Genomic DNA, 17,765 nt, shown 5'->3' on the forward strand with positions numbered 1-17,765 from the left:
CTAAGTGCCAGGCGGGTAATTAATCCCTTTAACTACGAACAATCATGCTTAAACTACATAATCTTTTCTCCCTGGAATGGAGATAAGAAACGCCCTAACCTTTGTAATAGAGATTGATAGGATTGAATCAACTGGTATAAATACAGTTGTAACAAGACAGAAAGAGACAGAATTTAGAACACAGAACCAAGAGAGACAGAACTTCAGACACAGAACTGAGAACACAGGGCTTGGAAGACAGGACCAAGAGAGACAGAGCCTAGGCACAGAACCTACACAGAACGTTCTCTAAAGACAGAAGAACTTCGCTGGCGAGAGCATGCCAGAGGATCCTGGACAGGGACTGGCCTTGGAGCCTGGAGGCGGAGCCCGGCGAGAGAGCATGGCAGGGGATCCTGGACTGAACCTGACTGCGGAGATTGGCAGGAGAGCCTGACTAGAACCTGGTGACTGGACCTACCTGGAGACCCTGACAAGAGGAACCTCGCCATGCTGATCAACTGAACGCTGTCTCCGTGCCCTTCCTTCTTCGCCGACTCCGTCTACACCTTTGGGGAACCCCTGGACCCGCTGGGGCAGGACCCCGGCATATGGCGCCCAAACAGGGACCCTAGGTAAGCGCCCCGCACTCGGGACGGATAGGACTCCACCATAGGAAAAGGGTGGATAGTCTTCGCCGACTCCGTCCTCACCTTTGGGAACACCTGGAAAAGGATTCCCCTAGGTAAGCCCCCCCCCATTGAGAACCCCCACACTCGGGACGGATCGGACTCCACCGTAGGAAGAGGGTGGATAGTCTTCGCCGACTCCGTCCACACCTTTGGGAACCCCTGGAACAGGATTCCCCTAGGTAAGCCCCCCTCCCCCATTGAGAAGCCCCACTCTCGGGACGGATCAGACTCCACCGTAGGAAGAGGGTGGATAGTCTTCGCCTACTCCGTCCACACCTTTGGGAACCCCTGGAACAGGATTCCCCTAGGTAAGCCCCCCCATTGAGAACCCCACACTCGGGACGGATAGGACTCCACCGTAGGAAGAGGGTGGATAGTCTTCGCCGACTCTGTCCACACCTTTGGGAATCCCTGGAACAGGATTCCCTTAGGTAAGCCCCCCCCCCTTGAAAACCCCCACACTCGGGACGGATAGGACTCCACCAGGGTGCTACAGACCCCCTATAGAGGATAAATAGGGTAAGAAGGTGGATAGTACAGAACTTAGATTGAGAAGATGTGCCATACTGAGTCCAAAGAAAGAAGACTCTGTATTGATCTTTAGATTAAGAAGATGTGCCATACTGAGTCTAAAGAAAAAAGACTCCGTATTGATCTTTTAACACATATGCTTGCTAGCAGAGGAGTTAAGGTTACTCCCAGTCAGACAGAATGTTTTATACAAGAAGTATGTCCATGCTTTTCTGAGGAAGGAAAGGTAAATGTAATGGCATGGGAGAAGGTAGGCCCAAGGAGCCTTATCCTTAAACCCCACTGCAGCCTTTCTACCCTGGGAAAGTGCACGATTGGCAAGCTCTCCCTGGGATGATAGATCAGGACTCAGGTAATAGCGGAAAGCGCCAATCCTACTCTTAAAATGGATCAAGAGAGCGTTTCAGGTTTTTCTTTTTAATGCTTGCTTTTAAAAAATAAAAAAGGGGGAATTTGCCGGGAGCCGGTCCATCCTTGCTGTTTTAAGGGACCTGGCATATATGGCATACGGTCCTAAATATGTTTGCTCACCTTCTTGGCGCTGTGTTTTAACCAAGGTCACCTCTCCGAGAAAGGTTGAATCCCCAGGTAGGGATTTTCCCCTGAAGTTAGGGAGGGAATAAAACCCCCTCAACTAAGTGCCAGGCGGGTAATTAATCCCTTTAACTACGAACAATCATGCTTAAACTACATAATCTTTTCTCCCTGGAATGGAGATAAGAAACGCCCTAACCTTTGTAATAGAGATTGATAGGATTGAATCAACTGGTATAAATACAGTTGTAACAAGACAGAAAGAGACAGAATTTAGAACACAGAACCAAGAGAGACAGAACTTCAGACACAGAACTGAGAACACAGGGCTTGGAAGACAGGACCAAGAGAGACAGAGCCTAGGCACAGAACCTACACAGAACGTTCTCTAAAGACAGAAGAACTTCGCTGGCGAGAGCATGCCAGAGGATCCTGGACAGGGACTGGCCTTGGAGCCTGGAGGCGGAGCCCGGCGAGAGAGCATGGCAGGGGATCCTGGACTGAACCTGACTACAGAGATTGGCAGGAGAACCTGACTGGAACCTGGACACTGAACCTGACTGGAGAGCCTGGACAGAACCTGGCTGGAGAACCTAGCGAGGGAACATGGCTACAGAACCTCGCTGGAGATCCGAAGCAGAACCTCTCTGGAGATCCGGGCTGGAGATCCTGGCTAGGCTGCTGATCAACTGAACGCTGTCTCCGTGACATTCCTTCTTCGCCGACTCCGTCCACACCTTTGGGGACCCCTGGACCCGCTGGGGTTGGACCCCGGCAGCTCACCTTCTTGGCGCTGTGTTTTAACCAAGGTCACCTCTCCGAGAAAGGTTGAATCCCCAGGTAGGGATTTTCCCCTGAAGTTAGGGAGGGAATAAAACCCCTCAACTAAGTGCCAGGCGGGTAATTAATCCCTTTAACTACGAACAATCATGCTTAAACTACATAATCTTTTCTCCCTGGAATGGAGATAAGAAACGCCCTAACCTTTGTAATAGAGATTGATAGGATTGAATCAACTGGTATAAATACAGTTGTAACAAGACAGAAAGAGACAGAATTTAGAACACAGAACCAAGAGAGACAGAACTTCAGACACAGAACTGAGAACACAGGGCTTGGAAGACAGGACCAAGAGAGACAGAGCCTAGGCACAGAACCTACACAGAACGTTCTCTAAAGACAGAAGAACTTCGCTGGCGAGAGCATGCCAGAGGATCCTGGACAGGGACTGGCCTTGGAGCCTGGAGGCGGAGCCCGGCGAGAGAGCATGGCAGGGGATCCTGGACTGAACCTGACTGCGGAGATTGGCAGGAGAGCCTGACTAGAACCTGGTGACTGGACCTACCTGGAGACCCTGACAAGAGGAACCTCGCCATGCTGATCAACTGAACGCTGTCTCCGTGCCCTTCCTTCTTCGCCGACTCCGTCTACACCTTTGGGGAACCCCTGGACCCGCTGGGGCAGGACCCCGGCATATGGCGCCCAAACAGGGACCCTAGGTAAGCGCCCCGCACTCGGGACGGATAGGACTCCACCATAGGAAAAGGGTGGATAGTCTTCGCCGACTCCGTCCTCACCTTTGGGAACACCTGGAAAAGGATTCCCCTAGGTAAGCCCCCCCCCATTGAGAACCCCCACACTCGGGACGGATCGGACTCCACCGTAGGAAGAGGGTGGATAGTCTTCGCCGACTCCGTCCACACCTTTGGGAACCCCTGGAACAGGATTCCCCTAGGTAAGCCCCCCTCCCCCATTGAGAAGCCCCACTCTCGGGACGGATCAGACTCCACCGTAGGAAGAGGGTGGATAGTCTTCGCCTACTCCGTCCACACCTTTGGGAACCCCTGGAACAGGATTCCCCTAGGTAAGCCCCCCCATTGAGAACCCCACACTCGGGACGGATAGGACTCCACCGTAGGAAGAGGGTGGATAGTCTTCGCCGACTCTGTCCACACCTTTGGGAATCCCTGGAACAGGATTCCCTTAGGTAAGCCCCCCCCCCTTGAAAACCCCCACACTCGGGACGGATAGGACTCCACCAGGGTGCTACAGACCCCCTATAGAGGATAAATAGGGTAAGAAGGTGGATAGTACAGAACTTAGATTGAGAAGATGTGCCATACTGAGTCCAAAGAAAGAAGACTCTGTATTGATCTTTAGATTAAGAAGATGTGCCATACTGAGTCTAAAGAAAAAAGACTCCGTATTGATCTTTTAACACATATGCTTGCTAGCAGAGGAGTTAAGGTTACTCCCAGTCAGACAGAATGTTTTATACAAGAAGTATGTCCATGCTTTTCTGAGGAAGGAAAGGTAAATGTAATGGCATGGGAGAAGGTAGGCCCAAGGAGCCTTATCCTTAAACCCCACTGCAGCCTTTCTACCCTGGGAAAGTGCACGATTGGCAAGCTCTCCCTGGGATGATAGATCAGGACTCAGGTAATAGCGGAAAGCGCCAATCCTACTCTTAAAATGGATCAAGAGAGCGTTTCAGGTTTTTCTTTTTAATGCTTGCTTTTAAAAAATAAAAAAGGGGGAATTTGCCGGGAGCCGGTCCATCCTTGCTGTTTTAAGGGACCTGGCATATATGGCATACGGTCCTAAATATGTTTGCTCACCTTCTTGGCGCTGTGTTTTAACCAAGGTCACCTCTCCGAGAAAGGTTGAATCCCCAGGTAGGGATTTTCCCCTGAAGTTAGGGAGGGAATAAAACCCCCTCAACTAAGTGCCAGGCGGGTAATTAATCCCTTTAACTACGAACAATCATGCTTAAACTACATAATCTTTTCTCCCTGGAATGGAGATAAGAAACGCCCTAACCTTTGTAATAGAGATTGATAGGATTGAATCAACTGGTATAAATACAGTTGTAACAAGACAGAAAGAGACAGAATTTAGAACACAGAACCAAGAGAGACAGAACTTCAGACACAGAACTGAGAACACAGGGCTTGGAAGACAGGACCAAGAGAGACAGAGCCTAGGCACAGAACCTACACAGAACGTTCTCTAAAGACAGAAGAACTTCGCTGGCGAGAGCATGCCAGAGGATCCTGGACAGGGACTGGCCTTGGAGCCTGGAGGCGGAGCCCGGCGAGAGAGCATGGCAGGGGATCCTGGACTGAACCTGACTACAGAGATTGGCAGGAGAACCTGACTGGAACCTGGACACTGAACCTGACTGGAGAGCCTGGACAGAACCTGGCTGGAGAACCTAGCGAGGGAACATGGCTACAGAACCTCGCTGGAGATCCGAAGCAGAACCTCTCTGGAGATCCGGGCTGGAGATCCTGGCTAGGCTGCTGATCAACTGAACGCTGTCTCCGTGACATTCCTTCTTCGCCGACTCCGTCCACACCTTTGGGGACCCCTGGACCCGCTGGGGTTGGACCCCGGCAGCTCACCTTCTTGGCGCTGTGTTTTAACCAAGGTCACCTCTCCGAGAAAGGTTGAATCCCCAGGTAGGGATTTTCCCCTGAAGTTAGGGAGGGAATAAAACCCCTCAACTAAGTGCCAGGCGGGTAATTAATCCCTTTAACTACGAACAATCATGCTTAAACTACATAATCTTTTCTCCCTGGAATGGAGATAAGAAACGCCCTAACCTTTGTAATAGAGATTGATAGGATTGAATCAACTGGTATAAATACAGTTGTAACAAGACAGAAAGAGACAGAATTTAGAACACAGAACCAAGAGAGACAGAACTTCAGACACAGAACTGAGAACACAGGGCTTGGAAGACAGGACCAAGAGAGACAGAGCCTAGGCACAGAACCTACACAGAACGTTCTCTAAAGACAGAAGAACTTCGCTGGCGAGAGCATGCCAGAGGATCCTGGACAGGGACTGGCCTTGGAGCCTGGAGGCGGAGCCCGGCGAGAGAGCATGGCAGGGGATCCTGGACTGAACCTGACTGCGGAGATTGGCAGGAGAGCCTGACTAGAACCTGGTGACTGGACCTACCTGGAGACCCTGACAAGAGGAACCTCGCCATGCTGATCAACTGAACGCTGTCTCCGTGCCCTTCCTTCTTCGCCGACTCCGTCTACACCTTTGGGGAACCCCTGGACCCGCTGGGGCAGGACCCCGGCATATGGCGCCCAAACAGGGACCCTAGGTAAGCGCCCCGCACTCGGGACGGATAGGACTCCACCATAGGAAAAGGGTGGATAGTCTTCGCCGACTCCGTCCTCACCTTTGGGAACACCTGGAAAAGGATTCCCCTAGGTAAGCCCCCCCCCATTGAGAACCCCCACACTCGGGACGGATCGGACTCCACCGTAGGAAGAGGGTGGATAGTCTTCGCCGACTCCGTCCACACCTTTGGGAACCCCTGGAACAGGATTCCCCTAGGTAAGCCCCCCTCCCCCATTGAGAAGCCCCACTCTCGGGACGGATCAGACTCCACCGTAGGAAGAGGGTGGATAGTCTTCGCCTACTCCGTCCACACCTTTGGGAACCCCTGGAACAGGATTCCCCTAGGTAAGCCCCCCCATTGAGAACCCCACACTCGGGACGGATAGGACTCCACCGTAGGAAGAGGGTGGATAGTCTTCGCCGACTCTGTCCACACCTTTGGGAATCCCTGGAACAGGATTCCCTTAGGTAAGCCCCCCCCCCTTGAAAACCCCCACACTCGGGACGGATAGGACTCCACCAGGGTGCTACAGACCCCCTATAGAGGATAAATAGGGTAAGAAGGTGGATAGTACAGAACTTAGATTGAGAAGATGTGCCATACTGAGTCCAAAGAAAGAAGACTCTGTATTGATCTTTAGATTAAGAAGATGTGCCATACTGAGTCTAAAGAAAAAAGACTCCGTATTGATCTTTTAACACATATGCTTGCTAGCAGAGGAGTTAAGGTTACTCCCAGTCAGACAGAATGTTTTATACAAGAAGTATGTCCATGCTTTTCTGAGGAAGGAAAGGTAAATGTAATGGCATGGGAGAAGGTAGGCCCAAGGAGCCTTATCCTTAAACCCCACTGCAGCCTTTCTACCCTGGGAAAGTGCACGATTGGCAAGCTCTCCCTGGGATGATAGATCAGGACTCAGGTAATAGCGGAAAGCGCCAATCCTACTCTTAAAATGGATCAAGAGAGCGTTTCAGGTTTTTCTTTTTAATGCTTGCTTTTAAAAAATAAAAAAGGGGGAATTTGCCGGGAGCCGGTCCATCCTTGCTGTTTTAAGGGACCTGGCATATATGGCATACGGTCCTAAATATGTTTGCTCACCTTCTTGGCGCTGTGTTTTAACCAAGGTCACCTCTCCGAGAAAGGTTGAATCCCCAGGTAGGGATTTTCCCCTGAAGTTAGGGAGGGAATAAAACCCCCTCAACTAAGTGCCAGGCGGGTAATTAATCCCTTTAACTACGAACAATCATGCTTAAACTACATAATCTTTTCTCCCTGGAATGGAGATAAGAAACGCCCTAACCTTTGTAATAGAGATTGATAGGATTGAATCAACTGGTATAAATACAGTTGTAACAAGACAGAAAGAGACAGAATTTAGAACACAGAACCAAGAGAGACAGAACTTCAGACACAGAACTGAGAACACAGGGCTTGGAAGACAGGACCAAGAGAGACAGAGCCTAGGCACAGAACCTACACAGAACGTTCTCTAAAGACAGAAGAACTTCGCTGGCGAGAGCATGCCAGAGGATCCTGGACAGGGACTGGCCTTGGAGCCTGGAGGCGGAGCCCGGCGAGAGAGCATGGCAGGGGATCCTGGACTGAACCTGACTACAGAGATTGGCAGGAGAACCTGACTGGAACCTGGACACTGAACCTGACTGGAGAGCCTGGACAGAACCTGGCTGGAGAACCTAGCGAGGGAACATGGCTACAGAACCTCGCTGGAGATCCGAAGCAGAACCTCTCTGGAGATCCGGGCTGGAGATCCTGGCTAGGCTGCTGATCAACTGAACGCTGTCTCCGTGACATTCCTTCTTCGCCGACTCCGTCCACACCTTTGGGGACCCCTGGACCCGCTGGGGTTGGACCCCGGCAGCTCACCTTCTTGGCGCTGTGTTTTAACCAAGGTCACCTCTCCGAGAAAGGTTGAATCCCCAGGTAGGGATTTTCCCCTGAAGTTAGGGAGGGAATAAAACCCCTCAACTAAGTGCCAGGCGGGTAATTAATCCCTTTAACTACGAACAATCATGCTTAAACTACATAATCTTTTCTCCCTGGAATGGAGATAAGAAACGCCCTAACCTTTGTAATAGAGATTGATAGGATTGAATCAACTGGTATAAATACAGTTGTAACAAGACAGAAACACTCAGAACTTAGAACAGAATCAAGAAGACAGAATCTACATGGAGCCTAGAGACAGAAGAACTTTGCTGGAGAGAGCATGCCGGAGGATCCTGGAGAGGGACTGGCCTCGGAGCCTAGAGACAGAGCCTAGCGGGAGAACATGGCAAGGGATCCTGGACTGAACCTGACTACAGAGATTGGCAGGAGAACCTGACTGGAACCTGGACACTGAACCTGACTGGAGTACCTGGACAGAACCTCTCTGGAGAGCCTAAGCAGAGCCTCTCTGGAGATCAAGACCAGAACTTGGCTGGAGATCCTGGCTAGGCTGCTGATCAACTGAACGCTGTCTCCGTGTCCTTCCTTCTTCGCCGACTCCGTCCACACCTTTGGGGACCCCTGGACCTGCTGGGGCTGGACCCCGGCAGATGAGGTTCTGGTCTCAGCTCTTCAGTTCATTGAAAAGGTTTGGCCAAGTCATTTAATTTCTCAGAGCTTCCGTTTCTTTTCAACAGATTGAGGGAATTGAAGCAGATGAATTCTGAGATGTTCCAGGTCTCACAATTTACACTTCCTTTGCTGTCACAGAATTCACATTTTAGTGGCAAACACAGGCAAGGAAACATGATGATAAACTAGGGATATAGTACCCTAGCTGGGGCTCAGTGATTAGAGCATCGGCCTGGGGACTGAAAGGTCACAGATTCAATTCCAGTCAAGGGCACATATCTCAGTTGCAGGCTTGAGGCAACCAATCCATGTGTCTCTCTCACATCGATGTTTCTCTCTCTCTCTGTCTCTTCCCCTCCCTTCCTCTCTCTCTCTAAAAATCAGCAGAAAAAATATCTTTGAGTTAGGATTAACAAAAAAATAAATATAGGGATGTAGAATGATATATAAATAAGTAAGAAATACAAGCAGTCTGGATTTAGAAAATCGGGAACTACACTCTATAAAGCCCCATGAGTAAGATTTCAATTTTTAAAACTTGTCCTGTTTAAAATAAGATGTAATGTTATGTACTAAGAGCAAAATGCTGTGGTTATAAGATGTTGAAAGAGAATTGATTTAATGCAATAATAGTTCTATATGCCCCATGGAATAATACTCTTTTTTAATATAAATCCATCTATGGAATGATGTAATAATGTATAAGTTGAAAACTGCCTTATGGGAAAATGTTAGGAGCAAACAGTAGCATTGTTTTGAATTCTTTATGTAGTATCAAAACTCACTTGATTCTTATTAAATTTGTTTTGTATTTTGCTTTGTTACTATGGGCCCTGTTACTATTCATCTCTTATGAAACAGAACAATTTTTCTTCTTCTTCACATATCCTAAGAACTTTTAACGGGAGTCTTATTTCTCTTTGGTATAACTGCTCAATACAAGTACTTCTTTTCTTGATAACTATATAACTCATATGCGAATTTAATCTGTCTCTGTTTCTTTTCTAGCCACAGTCAGAGTGGAAGTGGAGGTAAGCCACACACTTTTAGCAGAAGTTTCTCCAAGTCTTCAACATTTTTGTGTATATTAATGGTGAAATTCCTTTGTCTGCACCTCACGAAGAGCATATTAAAGTGGTAGAATGAACACTGGACTGAAACCAGTGGCCTGGATTTCAGCCGTGGCCACCGAGTGACCCTGAGCAATTCACTTCTTTCTCCCATGCTCGTTATGGGTCAGAAGTTGGCTCCACTTTCAGTGTGCCCAGGGCAGTGCTGCTTGTGCCAGTGGTATAGGCATCATTACTAGAGCTCCTCCTTCATGTTCAGAAGTATCCTTGATTGTATAACTTATATGGTCACCTCAGCTGTGACTCCTAAAAACCCTTGACTTCTCATCAACAGTATAAGGGAATTTTACTAAAACTTTGCAGCTAACAGCCCTAACCGGTTTGGCTTAGTGGATAGAGCATCGGCCTGCGGACTGAAGGGTCCCAGGTTTGATTCCGGTCAAGGGCATGTACCTTGGTTGCGGGCACATCCCCAGTAGGGGTTGTGCAGGAGGCAGCTGATCAATGTTTCTCTCTCATTGATGTTTCTAACTCTCTAACCCTCTCCCTTCCTCTCTGTAAAAAATCAATAAAATATATTTTTTTAAAAAAACACAACTTTGCAGCTAACATTTTCATCCGAAAAGTCAAATTTCAAGTTCATTGTATGTTTTCTAAAATTTTTATCAAATTTATTGGCATGACATTGATTAATAAAATTATATAGGTTTCAGCTGTATAATTCTATAATACATCACCTGTATATTGTACTGTGTGTACACCACTCCAAGTCAGGTCTCTTCCATCACCATATATCTGTCCCCTCTCTACTCTCTTCTACCTCCCCTTACTCCCCTTCCCCTCTGGTAATCACCATACTATTGTCTGTGTCTATGAGACTTTTTTTTTTTGCTTAATCCCTTCACCTTTTTCACCCAGTCCCAGACCCCTCCCCTCTAACAGCTGTCAATCTGTTTTCTATCTATGAGTCTGTTTCTGTTTTGTTTGTTAGTTTGTTTTGTTCATTAGATTCCACATATGAGTAAAATTATATGGTATTTGCCTTTCTCTGACTGGCTTATTTCACTTAGCACAATACTCTCCAGGTCCATTCATGCTGTTGCAAAGGGTAAGGTGTCCTTTTTTATAGCCAAGTAGTAATCCATTGTTAAAATATACCACAGCTATTTTATCCGTTCACCTACTGATGGACACTCGGCTATTGTAAATAATGCTGTAATGAACATCTGATGGACACTTGGCTATTGTAAACTAGAGGCCCAGTGCATGAAATTCGTGCACAGGGGTGGGTTCCCCTCAGCCCAGCCTGCACCCTCTCCAATCTGGGACCCCTCGGGGGATGTCCAACTGCCGGTTCAGGCCCGATCCTGGGGATCGGGCCAAAACCGGCAGTTGGACATCCCTCTCACAATCCAGGACTGCTGGCTCCTAGTCACTCACCTGCCTGCCTGCCTGATCACCCCTAACTGCCCCCCCACCACCAGCCTGATCACCCCTCACTGCCTCTGCGTGCTGGCCTGATCACCCCTAGCTGCCCCCCCTCTACTGGCCTGGTCACCCCCAACTTCTCCCTCCCTGCTGGCCTGATTGCTCCTAACTGCACCCCCTGCTGGCCTGGTCACCCCCAATTGCCCCCCTCTGCCAGCCTGGTCACCCCTAACTGCGCCCCCCCTGCTGGCCTGGTAGCCCCCAATTGCTCCGCCCCTGCTGGCTTAGTCGCCCCTCACGGCACCCCCCGCCGGCCTGGTTGCCCCACGCAGCCTGCTTTTTCTTATCATCTTCTCCCCTCTCTTTTTAACAATAAATATTTAACTCTATTCTTTATTTAATATTTCTTTTTATAATATTTATTCTATCCATTTCTCTCTAGTGCACAGTAACTTTTATTATCCCTCATATTGGTATTATATTCATCTCTAAAAATTCTGTATACACAGAACTATGTACCTACTATCTATGTGAGAGTGAGAGAGTAAAAATATTTTTTATTTAAATAGCTACTACTTTTATTTAAGTAGCTATTTACTTAAATAGCTACTATGTTTTGTACAGTTAAATGAGGCATATTTATTATCAAAGTTCAAGCGACTATTACATGACCAAATTACAAAACTAACAGAAGCTTTTTCCCTCTTAACCCAAATGAAGGGATGTTCCCACCTCCCCCAGATGACGATATTTATGATGGGATTGAAGAGGAAGATGCTGATGATGGGTAAGAATAATCAGTGAATTTCCATTTTGCAAATTATTATATTTATTAAAATCTACTATATTTACTGAAGTTTTGGATTGTAGTTAGAATAAAAAAGCAGAAATGGTATTCTTTTTTAAATTACCAAAAAATGATTTAAATGTTTAGTTAACAGTCATAAATCAGGAAGTATAATTACACCACATTCAAATGAAGTATTATATTGTTTGGAAAAACCTAGGAAATTACGTCAAAAGAAGTTATTTTAAAAAGAGTTAAAGAATTGCAGCTATTGTAGTTTTTATTTTCCAGACTATTCCCAATCATTTATTTATCAATTAAGAATTTACTTTTACAACAGGCTCCAAAGAGTCTATCAGTTGCCTAGCTATTCTTTGTATAATAATCATAGTCATAGGAACCCCAAGTAAATTGAGACCATATTCTATCTATGGCAAAACCAGTACTGAATGCCCTACCCTTTAGTTGTTTAAACTTTCAAAATGGCATATTTTAAATTGTAAGACCTATTAGTTACTTACTTTTAATAAAAAATAAAGCTCAATTGATGTTTGAAACTTAATCTTGACTTAGCTTACTATTTTAAGAACCAAGAGAAAACTCCCCAAATAGAAAAAAAAAATACCACGTACGTACTCCTTACCTTCCTAAGCAGCAGTATTCAGAGCTCATGACTTGAACGAGTAAGTTTAATTGCATCATCTTGTTTACAACAATGCCTGAATGATCAATGCAGCCTAATTATAGCAAGCCTGAATGTCCACCCAATGTCTTCGTGTTCCACTGATTATTCCATTCTGATCAATGCCTGCATGCCCCTAAGCTCCACACTACAGGTTGAAGAGAAGAGTAACTCCTGGTCCTGGGGGATTTTGAAGATTTTAAAGGGAAAAGATGACAGAAAGAAAAGTATACGAGAGAAACCTAAAGACTCTGAGTCAGACAATAATGAAGGTTCATCGTAAGAGTCAACCAACCAAATCCAGTGCACAATAACTACACTAATATTAATTTAATCAAATCCTACTAATATTTTTTAACTGATAACCGAATTCTGACAGACTTACACAATTTTAATATTATTTTAAATTAATTATCTTAGCCTTACTTACTGTCTCACCCTTAAACTCATGCATTTACATAAGAGGAGCACAAAGTATTTAAAATAAAACATTATAGTTCAAAGATATATTTTGTTTTCCTGACAAACATACACAAATACACACACATACATATATGTGCACACACATATCTTCACACACTCATAACTTAATAAGACTTTTTAAACTGTAACATTAGATCCAAAAGCTCACAATTCCTATGCCACATTTTATTATATAATATTTTACATTAACTACTCCTCAAAATATACTTACTCTTTTAAAAAATATATCTTTTTATTGATTCAGAAAGGAAAGGGAGAGAGAGAGAGACAGAGAGAGAGAGAGAGAGAGAGAGAGAGAGAAACATCAATGATGAGAGAGAATCATTGATCGGCTGCCTCCTGCACGCCGCCTACTGGGGATTGAGCCCCCAACCCAAGCATGTGCCCTTAACCAGAAGGGAACCAGGGACCCTTCAGTCCACAGGCCAACACTCTATCCACTGAGCCCAACCAGCTAGGGCAAAATATACTTACTCTTTTAAAAAGTAATTTGTTAGACATAAAGAACACATTTGGAATTTCCTTTCTCTAAACACACTATTTAAAGTTTTTGTAACTCACTTTCACAATAGTGACATATTAATTCTATTTGAATGATTATATTTATACTATACTAAAGTTATCCTAAATATCTTCAGTTTGTCTAAATAAAAGTTAATGCAACAATTTTCTCTCTCCATCCAAAAATAACCCTTAGTACAAATTCCATTCATGTGAATTTGAAAGATCTTAATCATGTTATCTGGTACATGATTCAACCCTTTTGTGAGACACTAAAACATTACTCAATAAATAGGATACTTAAAATTATAGCTGAACATAACAAGTCTTTTGATGAAGCATTACTCAAATATAATCCTTTCTTAGAAATAAAAGCCACGGTTATTTTTTCTGCTTCAATTACACAAAAGCTAATCCTAATTTTGGATTATTTGAACTAATGACCTCTCATACTTTCGTAAAACTGTGCACCATTCTTCCAGTTGTGTGTGTGTGTGTGTGTGTGTGTGTGTGTGTCTGTGTGTGTGCTTAAAGTTCAGGGAGTAATAAAAGCAAAGATCTTTTTCTGTTGCAACTAAATGACACCCAATCCTGATTTCAGATCACTTCTATTAATAAGCTCTCTCTCACTTGTTTCAATGGCTATGCCTCTCTTATTCACCATTCTCCTGTTTGGGGATATATATTGGGGAAACATGGTCATATGAAGATTCCTAGACCTTTGTAAATGTCAATTTTGCATTTCTACTCTTTGAGTAAAACAAACAGTTTTGGCCTGAGCTATGCCACAATGAATTCAAAATATTGAGGCCATTTAATTTACCTTGTGGTAATAATATGCCCATACCTCATAGAACAAATCTGAAAACATTGATCCAATGGCTATGAGAAAATAAACCACTGAATGTCTTGACTCTTGACTTTTTTGACTAACATTGGAGTTCAAAAAAGTCTTGCTAAATTCCAAATCAATGGACAGAAACTGGACTTAATGGAGAAATGGAGGATGAGAAAGGAATGACCATCAATAGATTGATTAGCCTCAATAAGCCCCCAGTCTGTTATTGTTCATGTCTCTGTAAAATAGAGGAGTCGATTTCTGTGTTTATATTGGTCTGATTATAATTGTGTTTTCATTTTCTTTCCAGTTTCCCTGCTCCTCCTAAACAATTGGGTAAGTAATAAAAACTAACTATATATAACTATATATTTCATTTCTTGCAGATTGGTGAGTGAGAAATCATTGGATATAGTCATAATATCTGGATTAAAGTTCTGACTGAAAATAATAAGTTGTGTAACCTTGTCTAGGAACTTCACAGTTTCTCAACAATGAAATAGCCTGAAGATGAAAATTTTAAATATTGATGGTTTTTAAACAGTTCTCCCAGTGGATAAGGGTCATAATGGAGAAAGGGATAAGCAGGCAGGAGTAGACACCAACTTCCCCGTGTTCCCGCACCCCAATTCAATCAGAGCTTCATATATTGGACTTTTGTGTAACGATTTCTAAAAACAAATCAGATTAGATGCCACCAAGGCCCTTCTAAATCTTTTTTTTTTTTACTTGTTTAAGTGTCTAATTTATGTTATATTTGGAAAATTTTCCACTGCTAAATATAAAAAAAAATTTTGTACAATTTCAATCAGCTTTTTTTTTTTTTAATTCTCTCCCAAGGATATTTTCCCACTGATTTTTAGGGAGAGTGGGGGAGAGAGAGGGAAAGACAGAGAGAAACACTGATGTGAGAGAAACACATCAATTGGTTGCCTCCTGCATGAGCCCTGATCAGGGCCAGGGCAGGGGAGGAGCCTGCAACCAAGTATGTGCCCTTGACTGGAATAGAAGCTGGAACCCTTTGGTCCACAGGCTCTGTCCACTGAGCCAAACCAAATAGGACAGCTTTTTTTTTTTTTTTTTTTTTTTTTTTTTACCTGTGCTGAAACAGATTTTTAAATTTTTTTTCTTAACATTTACTTGAACAAAATAAAATGTCTCACAAGAATATTCAGGGGCTTTCAAAAACTTTTTGTTTTAATTTTTAAATAAATTGAAAGAGCAAACCAAACACTAAGATAATATGTTCTTTCAGGCTGTTTATCTAAGTTTTTCAGTTATCTATTTGGGAAAGTATGTAAGTCACTAATTAAAATTAGTCAATAAGTAATGATGATCTTGTGTTCTAATCTATAATTTTCAAAGCATATTCAAGAAACAGCTCCACAAAGAGCAGGAATAAAATGTAAGAAATTTTGATCAATTGTATTTTTTGTTTTAATTTTCTTTTTTTTTCTATGTTCTAAATGTATGTACATGGGGTAGTAATATTTTCCTTATCTGGAAACCAATGTGTCATTTTTTTCAACATGTTTATTATGGATTCTTCAAATAGCTAAGCAGGTTTTATCCTTTGAAATTAATTAACCGAAGTGGGACACACACACACACACACACACACACACACACACACACACAAAGATTTAAAGGAAATCAGGTCCTTGCCACTACCAGAGAACATTTACATTTTCTATAATAATTGTTCATTAAAACATTTGTACTCTTCCACTCATCTCTTCATTTGCTGTGGATCTTTATTAACAAAAAGTCTAGAAGGAGGAACAGTAACTACACAGACTAGAAAAGCCATTGAACCAGTTAAGGTCATAGCAACTTTTCCACCAATATGGATTCACAATACCTGCTGGTAATAGAACTGTCTTATTAGTAGAATATTCTTTTCCTTTTAAGGTGGTACCATACCTAATATACATAATATTACTGTAAGGTAAAAGTTAATGAGGAACAGATCAATGAGTAAAAGAGAATGATTGATAGAGAGGTAGATAGATAAGTAGATAGAGAGACTAGACATAGAATGAGCCCTGGCCAGGTGACTCAGTTAGTTAGAGCGTCATCCCATACATCAAAAGGTGTGGGTTTGCTTTCCAGTAAGAGCACATACTTGAGTTGTGAGTTTGATCCCCGATCTGGGCACATAGGGGAGGCAACCGACAGATGTTTCTCCCTCACATCAGTGTTTCTCTTTCCCTCTCTTCTCTTCCCCTGCCCCCACTTCCTCACCCTTAAAAAAAAAAAAATCAATGGACATGTCCTCAGGTGAAGGTTAAAATAAATAAATAAGAATTTTTAAAAATAAAATGATATATTATTATAGCACCTCAAATCCCCCCAAAATCTTGATTTCAATACTGCCATTGACCAATAATGTGATTTTTTGGTCAGTAACCTACTAATACTGCCGTTCATCACACTTGTCAATCTTCAAATAACCTGTCACTGTTTGGGGTTTTTCATGGTCACTGGCATTTGGAGGGACATTTAACACAGGCATCCAAGGAGGTAGGAACTTCTCCCCTTTAAGGAACAGACACTACTTCCGGGAGAAATGTACAGAGGCCATAGGAACACTTATTTTGTTCTCCTTGAAACATTAAATGCTCATGTCGAAATTTAAACTAACAGCATTTCAACATTTGATATTTTGTCTTTTGTTAGATGTGGGGGACGAAGTCTATGATGATGTTGATGCCTCTGATTACCCCTCGCCTTCGGCAGACATGAGGTAAGTATGATGTTCTCATTACAATGACGTGATGAAAATGAGACTGCTCAAAAAAATGGAACTCAGATCAAACTCCGATGGGTATGCATGTACAGTGTGAGATTGTGTTCCCTCTATCTTCTCCCTGGTCCCAGCTCTAACTTTCTGCCAGGTTTGTGAGGATAACCCTGACCCTCCTCTTTCTCTCTCTCCTTCCTCACCTCTTCCCCTTTCCCTCCCCTCTCCCTGTGGTCCTGCTCATTGTCCCCTGATTATCCTCTGCTCCCTGACTCACCGATGTCTGCATTCATTCATTCACTGAGAAAATATCTGAGAGCTTGATCACATTGATCTTACTGATTCATCTCCTCCCTTTATTTTTACTCTTTCCCCAAAACCATTTTGTCTTGACTACTCTTCTTATTTTACATATCAGCCTCCACCTACCTTGTTTAAGCCTCTTTATGGGAGGAAGATTTGTTCTTTAACAGGATTTCTTGTCTGTCTCTTTTTCACAAAAGCATCAGTTTCTCAAAGGTCCATTCAAATAATAATAATAATAATAAGTCAACAGTGAATAGGGACATTCTTTAGCTCACCTAAGGTTTCAATTTAATTTTAGGCTAAAATTGTGAGATAATCTAAAATCAGTTGATACAAAAGGTGTTCCTTTTGAAAACTCTTTTGAAATAGGAAATCACATCATAGGATGTATTTTTATGGTTCAATAACTATGTGAGATGATCTGATACCTACTGTGTATAAAAGAAAACACATCTCTGGCTTTTTTAAGA

The 17,765-nt window shown here is 43.6% G+C and overlaps 1 protein-coding gene across 3 annotated transcripts in view; it reads left to right on the forward strand.

The window, feature by feature from the left end:
- The window catches only part of FYB1 (FYN binding protein 1), a 150,848-nt gene that overhangs the window by 115,629 nt on the left and 17,454 nt on the right, over positions 1 to 17,765 (forward strand). For 2 of the 3 annotated variants that reach the window (XM_059694891.1, XM_059694894.1), the window contains exons 10-14: positions 9,466 to 9,488; positions 11,676 to 11,742; positions 12,566 to 12,703; positions 14,557 to 14,582; positions 16,926 to 16,992. In XM_059694891.1, coding sequence (XP_059550874.1) covers positions 9,466 to 9,488; positions 11,676 to 11,742; positions 12,566 to 12,703; positions 14,557 to 14,582; positions 16,926 to 16,992 — 321 coding nt within the window. The remainder of the gene's footprint in view (positions 1 to 9,465; positions 9,489 to 11,675; positions 11,743 to 12,565; positions 12,704 to 14,556; positions 14,583 to 16,925; positions 16,993 to 17,765) is intronic. The other variant, XM_059694893.1, reaches the window with a different exon arrangement.

The sequence above is a fragment of the Myotis daubentonii genome, chromosome 4 (genome assembly GCF_963259705.1).
Source record: "Myotis daubentonii chromosome 4, mMyoDau2.1, whole genome shotgun sequence".
Taxonomy (NCBI): domain Eukaryota; kingdom Metazoa; phylum Chordata; class Mammalia; order Chiroptera; family Vespertilionidae; genus Myotis; species Myotis daubentonii.